General features: G+C 36.0%; 2 protein-coding genes across 2 annotated transcripts in view; both read right to left on the reverse strand.

Moving 5' to 3' along the window:
- Positions 1 to 14,262, reverse strand: part of LOC149052402 (uncharacterized) — a 320,642-nt gene that overhangs the window by 268,952 nt on the left and 37,428 nt on the right. The gene's annotated exons all lie outside the window — the stretch shown is intronic.
- Positions 9,589 to 14,187, reverse strand: LOC149052416 (uncharacterized). The gene is made up of 3 exons (XM_089195165.1): positions 14,049 to 14,187; positions 11,892 to 11,991; positions 9,589 to 10,176 (listed from the first exon to the last, which is right to left on the reverse strand). The coding sequence occupies exons 1-3, from the start codon at positions 14,118 to 14,120 to the stop codon at positions 10,157 to 10,159; spliced, it is 192 nt and encodes a 63-aa protein (XP_089051291.1). The 5' UTR covers positions 14,121 to 14,187; the 3' UTR covers positions 9,589 to 10,156.

The following is a 14,262-nucleotide window of genomic DNA, read 5'->3' on the forward strand; positions in this document are numbered from 1 at the left end:
TTCCTACCCATGCGATAAGAGAGGGTACAGAAAGTCCAACTCGAGACTGCAAAGGATGAAACCCTGCAACTGCTTATGGACACCATACTGAAGGGATGGGCCGAGGATCGGTCAAAGATCTCACCTCAGCTGACCCCCCTACTACAGCATGAGAGATGAACTTAGTATTTATGATGGGCTGGTATTCAAAGGGGAACGCCTTGTTGTGCCTCAAGGGCTGAGAGCTGAGATAAAGAAAGACATACATGCGTCGCACGCTGGTGTAGAAGGCTGTTTGAAGAGAGCGAGAGAGAGTGTATACTGGCCTGGTATGAACTCTGAACTCAAGCGGTGGATCTCGACTTGTGAACCCTGCAGATTATTTGAAGTTTCTCATGGGAAAGAGACCTTCATGAGTCATGACATACCAGAGGCCTTGGGAGAAAGTTGCTGTGGAGCTCTTCACCCTAAACCAGAAATATTACTTGGTAACGGTCGATTACTATAGTGGTTATTGGGAGCTGGACCGGCTACATAGATTCTGGAACTGTGGTCAGAAAACTCAAGGCCCACTTTGCAAGGCATGGGAGTCCGTGTCAACTTGTTAGTGACAATGGCCCCCAATTTGTAGCTGCAGTGTTCCAAAAGCTTACAAAAGAATGGGACATTGAGCACAGGGTCACCTCTCCTTACAATAGTAAGGCTAACGGCAAAGTAGAGCCTGCTGTGAAGTCTGCTAAAAAACTCCTCCGTAGAACTGCTAAAGGTGGCAATGATTTCTACTTGGGACTACTGGCTGAGCGCAATATCCCATCTCAAGGAATCGGAAGTAGTCCAGTTCAGAGGCTTATGAATAGGAGGACAAGGACATTACTTCCCACAACTGGTTCTCTCCTGGAACCAAGAACCCTGAGCTCTAGTCACGAGAGAGAGAAGCTGAAAGATGTTCAAAAAAAGAAGGCTCGATACTACAATTCTGATGCCCATGACTTACCTGAATTGAATGAGGGAGACGATTTGAGGCTGAAACCGTTTGTATTGGGGCAAAAGGAATGGAAGAAGGGAGTGGTTGTTGAACGACTTGACGAAAGGTCATATGAAATTGAGACAGCAGATGGATCTTCCTATAGGCGCAACAGAGCCCATCTGAAGAAGACTAATTAGTCACGCCCTGAAGCAACCAGTGGTGAATCACAGCAAATACCAGACAGCAACATGTTAGGCCATGGAAGAAGGACCAGCAAACTGCCTCCTGAGGATACCCTTACTGAGCCACCACAAATGTCAAGCTGCCCTAACGAGCCAGATGAGCCCTCACTTCGCAAAGAATCAGGCACTAAATGCCTACCATGTAGTGAACCCTACAAAGAGCTGGACTCAGGGATTAGAACCCAGTCAGGAAGACTGCTCATTAGACCTTCATACCTTAAGGACTTTGTAGCGTGACCAACCTACAAGCAACTTGTGAACATTGCCTGTTAAGCTTAACACCGAACCTTCTATTTGTTGTTCAAGATTGAACATTTATTACCAGTTGAGACACTTTCGCACATAGTGTCCATGTTCCAGTTTATTATTGTTTAAGGTTTCTCATGCATGTTCCAGTTTTTTCGGTTTTTTTTTGTTTGTCTACCCATTTTATATTGGGGAGGATGTGACAGGTGGCGTGACGTATTACGTCGGTTACTGATTTCCCGTATGTAAGAGAAAGCGAGAGCACGTGCTCACCATTAAAAAATATGTGGCATGTTGTTGTGAACTCTGCGCACTTTTACTCTGTATTTTCGAGAGGACGTCTTGATACAATGTTATTCTGTAGAAATTTATACTGAAAAAGTTGAGGTCTTAACTCTTCGCTAGCTAGAACAATTTATAAAAAAGAGGCAAACAAATTTCCACTATCAAACCTTTACATTAATTTTCGCGCATTAATTTATCCCTTGCCGACGTGACATGCCTGTCACACGGGGAAAATAAGCTTCACCAGCTAACCGAAAAAACATAAGGACCATCTGAGTGGACAACATCACAAAATCTATGACATTAGAAGGTAGCAATGGAATGTCTCCCACTCGTGCACGTGTTTACCGACAACCACCGCTACAGAGCCTGACTGAGGGTAATGTTATACCGGCATGACATTTTGGTTTTGTAGTATTTTGCGCTCTTACGCGCTTTCAAGTAGGTTTCCAAAATTTTCGATTTGTTTCTCCATCGCCACCTCTAATTTCTTCATTTTGCTATATAACAAATTATCAGACGACTGTGCCTACTGTGAAGCGTTCTTTTACTAATCAAAAAACTTTCTGTAATAGGATAGTTAATAGATGTAACTCATTGGACAGTTTCCTTCAAATTATCAACCTCATAATGGTGTTTGTTAATTCTCAGAATGTTAAGCTCAAGCGTATGAAATACCATGATCCTATTGCTGGTTTTCACGTGACGTCACTAAATTTCAGACTTCAGAACTATTGATCCTCCTGAGATTTTACTTTCATGATGTATTAGAGCAGCTAAAAACTAATATTCAGACAAATTTTCACTCCAAATGGGTTCTTGGTTTAGTGATAGACTACTCTTGAATTTCTAAGCTTTTGCGTGACGTGGCCTTTACATGACGAGCGAGAGAGCTGTTATGTTGGTTTAAAAGGTGACTTATTTAGGGAAATTCAGCTATCTGAACAGTTCTTGTATTAGAATAAAGTATTATTGTTACGTTTATGAGTTCTTAGAGAGATAAATTCACGCTTTTGTAGCAAAACTCAGTGACAGATGTTTCTGCTGGTTTCCGGCCGCCATGTTGGTGCCCATCTAGGTGGGCACCAGCATGGCGGCTCCATACAAATCTCTATAAATTTGGGAAAAACGTTTCTCCTCATATCTTCCGTAAGAAAAATTGCTGTGACCTGAATCTTGGCGAGAGTCTTTACATATCTAGCTTCTTTCTATTTCCAGATTCTAGACTAAATCGATTGAATTGAACGGTTTTTATTTTTTATTTTGATCTATTTTGAATGGCGTGACACTGAAAACCAGCAATTCTTTGGGGGAATGTATTAAAAGGTTTGTACTCTTTACTTATATAAAGTCTCTAGTTTTCTATATTCAATATCAATTTACTTTGCTTAATTGCACTAAAAGCTGTCCTAGAAAAAAGCAAAATCCGAGAAGGAAAAAAGCCAGGAAGGAATTTGTTAGCACATAAAATGTCCCTTTGGCTTTATGCCCGTTAGCCGAAAAATTTAATATAATTTTCACCAAAGGGCACGTACAAGATGATGATCACGGATTTTGGTAATTCCAAAAATGTTAAGTCAAAATCTCAATGCATATGTTGTAAACTGCATCCATTGGGACTGCTGTTACCAGTCTCAATTCACAAGAAACAACCGATTACTTCCTCTAAATTCATATTGTTGAGTCTTGCTTGTTTCGGTGATGATCACCAATTATTTCTATCGAATTAACGAGGGATCAAAGTGTTTTGAGTTTGTTTAAGTAAGCACGGACAACGATAGAAGCTGTGCAATTTAATTGCAGTCTTCAATCCCACACTTTGCCACTGTAATTCAAAATTTTGCACCAACGGAAATCAGTTTGGGCGTGGCTCGTGCTCTTTTGCGATCACGAACAGATACATTTTGATAAAACAAATAATGAGGTTCACGTGATCTAACAGTGATATTACAAGCCGTCAGTCTTGCAACCTTTTTAACCTTTAAAATCGACTTCAACAAAAATACAAAGACGGAGACATTTTTGTGTGGCTTACACAATGTGTGCAGCCACATTATGGCACGATCCGATCGATCCAACAAGAACAATGTGTGCTGACTACAGTCAAGGAAATGAAGCACTTTTTGGTGAAAATACTAGTAAAACATGTGTAGCAATGTCACTTACTGCTATTAGTTATAATCACATAGAAGATATCAATTTGTGGACTTCTTCCACTCTGAATAATATTCTTACCATTGGAAATGATTTTTATACTTCTATAAGATGTTCTATCCAGACAAATGATTATTTGCTTTTAACTGATGTTCCATGCATTGTTTCAATTTACAATAAAGTATACACATTAGAATATAGTGAGTCATTGACAGGAAGTTTGTTCAAGGCATCAAATAATGGGCCATACATGTCTCTTCAAAATTCTCTGACAAGTGTTTTCAAATTGTCAACTTAGCTACAATTGTTGTTTTTAACGATTGGAATTAATACTGTTGCAGTGATTAACAATTCAGAACAAAGCTTTAAAATTTTTTATGCTCATTCCAGGGATTTGTATGGGATGCCCCACTCATTTGGGAAATGTACTTTGCTTACCATTGAAGGAATTGAAAACCTTGTGTCATATTTGAAAATTTCCTGCTTACAAATAGGGGTTGTTCCTTTTGAAATTAAAGGTGTCTTTGTCAGAGATAATGAGCTTGATTTGCAAAATGTTCACGAGAGTCCAAAAATTGAACATTTGCCTTTCAGAAATAAAAGAAACCAAACACAACATATGAAAAGGAAGCAAAAGTCTCTAACTGAAATGTCAGAAGAAAAAGAAAAATGATTGTTTGCTAGACACGCCACACACGCCGGCTTTCCTATAGTCGGCTTGTCTTCTAAGTGGATTACAGCGTGGAGTTGTGCTCTCACAGGCCAACATTTCACGGTCTGGACCTTTAGTGCAGGTTGTGCCACATTGAAACTTGGGAGTCATTACTGACTCTCTATGCGGTCACATTTCACGTAAGTCATTTACTGGAATGTTTTTTATCCTGAATTTCTGTTTATGCGACATGCTCACTGAGAAAATTACTCAACCAGTCTTTTTAGTAAATGCTAAGATAAAATTTTGGTTAAACTGCAGAATACCCTGCCACCCCATGGCATTACATGTCATTGAATACAAATAGAATAAACAATTTTTAGCCAGTGAGTGAAAATAGGACTTTTTTGTTGCCATAAGAAAATCAGACACTGCTGTTGTCTGGCAATTCGATTTGACGGCCCCTTTAAATGAAATTATACTTTCATGTTTACATACAGCTAAACCAATAAAAGTCACAAACGTCTAACGCCTAACCTAAAACTGCAGTTTGTCATTAACATGGTGCTAAATGTCTATTGTGATTGATTCCAAACTTTGGGGAGTAATCTATTGGAATTCAGTAACAAAGTGGTTTCGCTTTTATTAAAATATGAATAGGAGCCTAGTGCTTTAATGTTAACTGAAATGTGATTAGTGTTATGTTTTCCAAGTTATGGCCAGAATTATTCAGACCTTAACATTTCATGACTTCCTTCAAGCTTGGCAGTCTTCTAGATTCTCTTCATAATGGTTCAGATAAGCATTGGTATCTATACTTGGTAGCAATGCATGTGTATTAGGCCTTTATTTGGTAGACTACACCTCCTTTTCAGTTTTTTGTTTGGTTTGGTGAATTCATCACAATACTGATATACATGAAAAATTACACTTTTTTGATTAGCTGAAAATAGCGAGGTGCCTTTTTCATTTATCATCAGTGAAAAAGTAATAACTCATGTACAAAATAATATAAACTAGGCTCAGCAATAATAGATCACATGAGAAACCAATCAGATTTACTCAAAGTAGGTTGTTCTGATTGATACATGCTGTAGCTGACAAAAATAAACAAAAGCTTGGATACTTTTATGTATATTGATAAACACTAATAAAATTGCGTTCCTGAGCAAAAATTTAGCTGAAGGACAAATTTTGATGGCACACACTTCATTTAGTCAATACTGTCAAATTTATCTGCCATCAGTTTGTTGATTTCCTGTGAATGTGTATCTTTCACGTATACATTATGAATAATTAATAACATGATTTCTCATATGATAAGCACTTTTAAACTTTTCAAATACTTTAAACTGCACACACGCTATGAGCTCAACATTTGTTGTTTGTGAAAAATTTACTTCTGCTTATTTAGAATACCAAAGTACACTTTAATTAACTTACATGTAGCTTAGACTTGTTGAGTTTTTATGAAGACAGTTCGATGGAACTGACATTTGTTACGTTTATAGTTAAAAGTTAGCCATCAGGTATCCTCGGAGACCCAGGGTTCTTATCACATCTGTAGACCCCTTAAAAGCACAGTCTCAACAAATCAGTTTTAAACTGTCACAGTCATTCTGAATTTTGATTGGTACCAGAAATTCAATCTTGTTCTAGCAAATGAGAGTGAAACAGGTCTCACACGTCCTCTTGTGTGCTCTAACGCAAAGTGATACATGAAGTTCAGTTGCTTACCATGTTTGTTTTGGACCTTTTGTACGGTATATTAGCACTTTGCATGATGATGTGAAGTTGACCATTTGCATGATGATGTCAAGTTTACCTATTCATTTTTCCCCATAACTTGAATTTGGTAAACTCACTGGCATGAAATTACAATTTCAATAATAAGAAAACTTGAAAGCTTCTGGTAGTTTAAATCATATGATACTATCATGCACTTGCCTGTACATTGCTCTGCTGTGTTTAAGTTATGTCTCTGATTACTGTTCCTGAAATCTATTATGGTGAAACTATCTCTATTGAACTTTCTGTTAAATAACACCTCCAGGTATTGGGTTAAAAATTATTAGCAACGTTAATGTAATGTTACTTCAGAGTACTTAACTCAACATATGATACATTAAAATATTGCTTGTGTTCTGATCTTGTAATGCACCTATCTTTTTTCCCTAGACTCTTCCATTTGCAACCTCATATCTACCTACCTCAACTAAATTTTTCTGTATTCTTTATTGAAAATACAGTCCCACAAAACCTAAATACAATAATTATAGTAAACGTTTTGCTCTCAACCAACTGAAAGTTGAACTTTATACCCTAATGGACAAAAGAAACCTAAACTCAGCATTTTGTTACCTTTACATGTATATATTGTCCAAAATTAGTCACACATTCAAACCAAACAAGCTCCCAATAGCTTCTAGTTTAGATTACATCATTTCCCGAATGTCCCTGCCCTTCTACAAAGTTTTGTCCTTGTGTACTGGTACACAAAATGTCAAAAACATTCATATGAAATTCTTCCCAAGAGTTTATTTCGCATCACTTGCCTTGGAAAAGACATGCAACCAACAAACTTCAGAAGTCAATTCCACGTCGTTACGTAAACATAATCGTGACTGAATCTCTCTAATCACTATGGAAGATTATGCTGATGTTTTTTACATGTGCAACATTTGTTGTCAAAATGAGACCTCCAAACCAAAGTTTGGCCAATAACTCATCTTCAGAATGAACATTTCGGTACTTTTGTAAGCTAGTTATCTCGTGTTATTAATGAACAGGATTAATATTGAAAACTATCTAATGGTAATCAGATATTAGCTCTTCTAATAGAAAGCCAATGAGACAAAAAGAAGCTAAATTTCGCGAGCCACACATGTACGCATTGCGGACCTATTTTTAATACCTAACCAAAGGACGAGCATTTTTATCATCACTCGTTGAAAAAGGAACAAGGGATTTGATGAATCGCGTTTTTCCCACTACCCTCTTTCCTGAGAAAGCTCCGGTATGGTTTAGAGAATTAAGAGTTTATTGTTTGGAAGTAAACAGTTATAGACTAGGGAAGTTATTTATAGACTAAAAGTTATTGAAACTCTAGCAGTTATTACGTCTTCCTAAAGAGCATGTAGCCAAAGAATGTTTTTCTTTTTTTCTATTTTTTCATTGATGCTGAGGAAAGAAAGGCTCATGTCGACGAGAAAAAAAAATGGAATGTTAGTAATTTTTAGAACCCGCATCATCCACAAGCTGACTGCTTCTTGTCTCCAACTCAGTTTTCATTTGACTTTCAAATTTTTGGTTTTACGAACTAATCGCCAATTTTCCCTCTTTTTTGTTGTTGTTATATATTAAATGTAAAACAACAATTCAAAGTGGACGCTCCCATGCAGATTTTTCCATCTGAAATCCGAAGATCTTACCACTAAATCTCGATGTGTTTCGCTAAGCATTTGGACATTTTAACAAGTTGATTGTTTTTGATTCTCGTCAGCAGTTTACACGACATTGTAGTAATGTTTATTGAGAGAAAATTGATTTTGATCAGTTTTACCGAAGTGCTATGTTTTCTTTGATTTGACAGCACTAAGAAAGTTCATTGTACAGTTCATTTTTCGGTGATATCACACAACCTTAAGAAACTAGATGGATCGAATAACAGACTATACGTTCCAGAGATAAATAGTGAAGAATAAATATTCCATTAGAGCGCAAAGCAAACACGTATTCATCAACAGAATCGACATATGTACCGCAAATGAAATCATTTTGCGATACACCGAAAAAAATTGCTCACCGTCTTTAAATTAACAATTTTGCTGCAAGAAGGATAAAATAATTGACTACTAAGGGTTAAGGCTATTACATTAAGTACCTGAATATTGATTGTCCCTTTACACTTTCAGAGCCTGATCGCATTTATCCACATAAGCAGCAGAGAATAAATACACAGAAAAGTAAAGGTTTTTACAGCTGCTGTTAAGCGTTGTTGTAAATAAATTCAGAGCTAAGACAATAATTTTGATCGCGTGATGCGTTTAAGTCACGCGTACAACAATTAGCTGAAAAACATAACCTATTTTGTTCTTTAGGAAATTAATACTGAAAAAGTCCTTGTCTCTATTCTTGGCTAGCTAAACCAATTAAAAAAAAAAAAAAGGAAACAAATTTCCGCTATCAAACCTTTGCATTATTTTGCGCGCGTTAATTTATCCTTCGCCGACGTGACATGCCTGTCACACGAGGAAAATAAGCTTCATCAGCCAACCGAACAACCATTTTTAACAAAGGGAGGCTATTTGAATTTTTGCTATGCAGTCAGGAACCTCCACAACACGAATTTGAAAGCAACTCATTTTGTTTGTAGGCTTCAAAGGAAACTGACACTTGCAATTATTTTAAAAAATACCCCGATATGGATTAGACATGAATATTAATTTTGACGGCGACCTGAGAACTGACTAGGAAGAAGAAGAAGAAGAAATAAGCAATGTAGGCACAGTTAACCCATGCTGGCAGAATGCGCCTCAGCAATTATGTAAATCTCTTTACGCACAGGCGTCCCGAGCTCACGTCATAAGAAAAAGCAAACGATTGATTCATGAAAGCGTCACGCATTGTGTGACCCGGTGTTAAGTTACGAGAGGAAACGTTGAGAATTTAACTCGTTCGCGACTGAAGCTTTTATAATAATTGGCGATGTTTACCTTGCTTTATTCGCCATGAAATCCTTATACAAAAAAAAAACTTGTTTTTTTACTAAAGATATTTCACTTTTCTATATGTTCAACTTCTAATAAGTTGTACTGGATTGTAGACCAACTCGCCGACGTCTCTATTCGATTTTATACGTCAATCAAAACGGAATCAAAATTTTGAGTTAAGAATAGCACCATTCCTTCTGAGGCAAATCCTTAAAGTTCCATAACAAAAACAAACCTGCCGATTATAAGCTCAGGGGTTATACAACTTCGTAAGGGGTTTTAGGAGGGCTTATTAACAGAGGGACCTATAGCCGTGGGGACGTGTAACCGGAATAGAAAAGGCTAGTGCAGTGCTGATCAAAATACGTTTTTTATTTACTCGTTTTTCATTAAGATTCAAAACGTCATAATAAATCAAATTAGTTTTAATACATTTGGCACAGAATAAAAACTAGCAACATGAAGAAAACTGGTACGTAGCAAAACTGAGAAAACAGACTTTTCTCTCAAAAGTTCATCTTTGCTCTTCTATCATTATAATTTCTATGTCCAAGTCACAGCACTGAGGCTTTCCCTACTTTGGTATTGTAGAAACAAGAAAAGCTAGAACAGGGCTTGTATCGGGGGGAGCTTATAATTTGATGCTTTTTTTTGTTTAAAGTTAGATGAGCCTTTAACCGAGGGCTTATAAATGGAAGGGGGGAGGGGGGGGGAGGGGGGGAGGAGAGGGCACTTATAAGCAGCAGTTTACCGTATTTATATATTTACCGACAGAGACATTCTTTTTATCAGTTTTCACAAGCCTAAATGTCTCCTCTTATAATATTTTTACCCCAGGCAAAAAGTGAGTGGGTTGCCTGTGACGTCTTGTTTCAGATTTTTCCTGCAATAGGTGCAGTTGTTCTCTCTTTTCAAGTCTCTACACTTTAATTTTCTTTGCTTGCAACAAAAATGCATCATCAAACAATGAGAAAACTTAAACTTAGAGAGATAAAAAAATAAAATATTACATGATAATATTTCATAAGAATCCCTATTTTACTAACATCTTCTCATAAGGTAAACAAAAAGGCCAGGCACACCAGTTTTTCTATAATTTGATTATTACCTTTGTCTAATCCTAAAACCCCAGATAGTGACTACAAACTAGTTTTGCCTTGCAAATGTCATCCATAAATTAAACCACTGACAAAAAATAGCTTGATTATTGAGCAAATTCTCCTTGTCAAAAAAAAAAAAAGCTTTTGACTGTTGAGCAAATTCTCCTTGTCAGAACAAAGAGAAAAGTATGGACAATAGGGAATGCATGTGTATAGATTAAGGATTAAAAAATATCATTGTGCTTCTATGATTTCCTCAGCTAACAGTGTGTTCTTGCAGGAATTGACACATGTGAGCACAGGGGAGCACATGGGAAATGTATGTGACAGCATAACAGTTACATGAGGTCAAGTACATCTCTTAATTCAAAGGCATCAGTGATGTTTAGAAAGTTTTGTTAAATAAACTAGCCATTGGAGTGCTGTTTGAAAAACTTTCAAAACATAATTATAATGAGTCACCATAAAATATGAAATGTCAGAGCTGTTTGATATGCTTTTATGCATATGTTCTAAACAAAACCTCATACAAAATAATACTACTCTTTGTCCAATTTACTGGCGCACATTTCTTAAAAAAACATTTTCAAAAATGAAAATGCCTTAAGATAATTATATTGTTTGATTTGATCATTCATTAAAATGTAGACAGTGATGGACACATCAAATTTAAATGTTTTCTTTAAACTACTAAAGAGTTTAGTGTTGTTAAGTTATCTTTAAAAGTTTTAATTTCAAGTCAGTGTATTGCACTCAATAACTTATTTTCAATTCATTCACAATAGACTAATCAGGAATGAAACATTTTGTTTCAGTATTTTATGATTATTATTACATTATTATAGGTAAGAAGTATTTAAATTTAAGTAGAAAAAGCACAGCATTCCTATGTCTAAGTGACTTGCTGTAGTCTCTTATTTATCTTGAGTCCCTAATTTTTGTTGATGACTGTTAATTAAAATCAGAGCGAAATTAACGAAAAATGACACCAACAATTTGACAATGAAAAGTTAAACCCCATCTCTCTCTCACTGTAGGACAGTACCCACTGATGAAAGGATGAACCTGATTAATTCTGATTAAAGCTGACTCATTTGAGAGTGTAAGAGTTAGTTTGAGAGTGTTACATGTTTAAGTATGTAAGTAATCCAAATACTTTTGCAATTATTTAAAATCACAATTTTATACCTCCCAACCCAAAGCCATTTTTCATTTGACCCTAATTGTTGCCTTTGGCTCCAGTTCAAGGAACATTTGAGAGCCTTGGGAAAAGAAAACTCACTTTATCCCTTGAAGCCAGTCATTAACTCCTTGTGTTTAACAAATTACTAGCTGAAAGAAACTATGGACATTTCTAACAAAGAAAGAGCTGCACAAAAAAGCCAAACCTTTCTATTTTAATCATCCCATTCCCTGAAAGGACACTTTTGTGCCCATCTTCAAATGACTTTCTTGTCATGATAACTGAAGTTTGTGGTTTAAAATCTAACATGATATCCAAGCTAATTAAACACAGAAAGAAAAGAGACCCTGACCAGTCTCCAAGAAAACTTACTGCTTGTCTTATGCAGGCTTTAAGTGCTTGAAACTCCTTGTCACAGGCATGCTTGGTATTGTTGTCTTTCTGGGACACACAGCTTCCATAAAGAAGGGTCTGAAAAAATGAATAAAAACATAATCATTAAGAAAATAAGATATCTGACAAGAACCTTTTGGTTGAGCATTAACACAATCTCAGGCATATTCTCAATACTTAAAACAAACTGAGTAAGGTTTTCAATTGAATGAGTCAATTCTTGGATCTTGAAAGTAAAAGGGTCAAAATTTCAGCTGGTTGGCCAAGAGGAGACAATTTGGGACAGATTTGAATGCTGTAATGATCTTATTCATCAAACACAGTGCTATCTATAAATTTAATTGGGCCTAAAAACAATCTAATATTGGAACTAAGCTTTTCCATGACTGTTCTGTGATTGGCTAAAATATAAGCACTATCTAATCAACCAATCAGAGGCAAAAACAGCGATTTGGTTTCTTGTATTTTGCAGTGGCCTAAGTTGGTTTCTGTCTTTGTTTATCTCTGTTTTTTCCCCTTCTTTTTTCATACTTTAATCACAACATCACACATTATACTAAAAATACATCAGCAACCTCACTTTTACAATAAATTACTCATGATCAATAAATTCCATTATAATCCAACAAATTTATTTGCTTGTTAAGGCAACCGGTCTAAACCCATTACATGACAGAAAACTTGGGGATATCCAACACAGTACCTGAAGTGATATTCCCTAATTTTCCAACCTTATGTCCAATATGGAAAACTCTGTGTTTAAAACTCCCAAGATCTCATTAGTAATTCTCTGTACTCTCTCCCATACAGTTCTTGTGATGTTAGTTTGGAGAATTTGTTTTTGGATCAACTAATAATCCCCTAATTAATATTCTTCTTTACTCTCATCACTTGTCTGCTTGATAATGTATTAATATTCTTAGGAGAAATTCTGTCTCGGCCACTTATGGAGTTAAAAGGTTAATTAAAGGTGAAAAGCATTAATTGTGTGGTTGTTATAGAAGAAGGAATATTTATCTTTTGTTCATAAAATCATTTCAGAGGACACTGAAAAGTAAACCTCCCTCACCATCAACAGTAGGCTGTTCATAAACAATTTTCCCACATGTTGAAAAATATTGAGGGATAATAAACATAACAGCCTCCATTTGGTGTAAATAGAGGGTAGCTGAATATAATTCAATAAATATAATATAAATCTCTAAGCTTATTAGAAAATTGATGAAAGCTTAATGAAAATGAAATGGATAGAAAAAATCTATAAATTTTAAATAAATTATGTCAAATGTGATTTTTTGCAGCAACAGTGCTTTTAATTTATTTCTTATAGTTTCCTATTTTATTCTTTGAGTAAGTCACATTAGGGAGTAAAATTGTAACCTTTGCCAAATTTAAAATTCAGAAGAAGACACTTATTGAACAGTTAAGTTACTCTCTGTGATCCCAAAGTGCAGCAACAAACAAATCTTCCCTTTGTGCTTTAACAGCTGACATGTGGCTGATCTTTAGGGACGCTTTTATCACACGTTTATCACACTGTGATCATTTGCTGAGCTGTCATCAAAAAAATGAGACTTTCACTAAACTTTTGTTTGTTTCATTTTAGTGGGGAAACAAAGAATATATTCTGCATTTGGTTGATTTAATCACAAGTTGCATTATGCTGGAGGGTAAATAGAAACAAAACAAAGCAAAACAAGACAAGAAATAATAAAAAAGAACCCGATGATAAATTTGTCCTGAAGAATTCATTTAAAGCAGCAACTACATGTAATCGCTATTTTGCCGAGGAGAAAAATATACGTAAATCCTTAGCATTATGTAAGCTCAATTAAAAATAAACAATTAACCAAACCTCACGTGCCTTCGATGTCATTTTTTTTTCTAGGTTTCAAATAACTTTCCTATTAGGTAATTCGTCACAGTTTAGATTAATACGAGCAATGCTAAGAAAAAGAAATCTGCGTATAAACCGGAAAAGTCGGTAGCCACAACCCCTTGCAGCTACATGTACCGGCATTTCATAGCCAAGTCTTGTGCAATCTTGAACTTGACTTTGTTAAAACGTACTTACTTGCGTTAACTACCCGTACTACTAAGGCGTAGTAAACACAATGTGCCTAGTAAACTCTCACCTCTGTTTTGCATTCCACAAGAGGCTTCGCTAAGCCCGAGATTCTTCTGTAATCTTTTCCCATTAAGCTCATTATTTCAGGTAAATCTTCGTTTGGCCTTATCCGCCATCTTTAAGTACCCGATTCGCTCATAATTAACCGCTTACATGCGGATTTAATTAGTATCAAATTAACCCATACAAGCCGTCAAAGTAGGGCCCATTTACCTATCGAG

This window comes from Pocillopora damicornis, chromosome 1 (assembly GCF_964200805.1).
Source record: "Pocillopora damicornis chromosome 1, jaPocDami1.2, whole genome shotgun sequence".
Taxonomy (NCBI): domain Eukaryota; kingdom Metazoa; phylum Cnidaria; class Anthozoa; order Scleractinia; family Pocilloporidae; genus Pocillopora; species Pocillopora damicornis.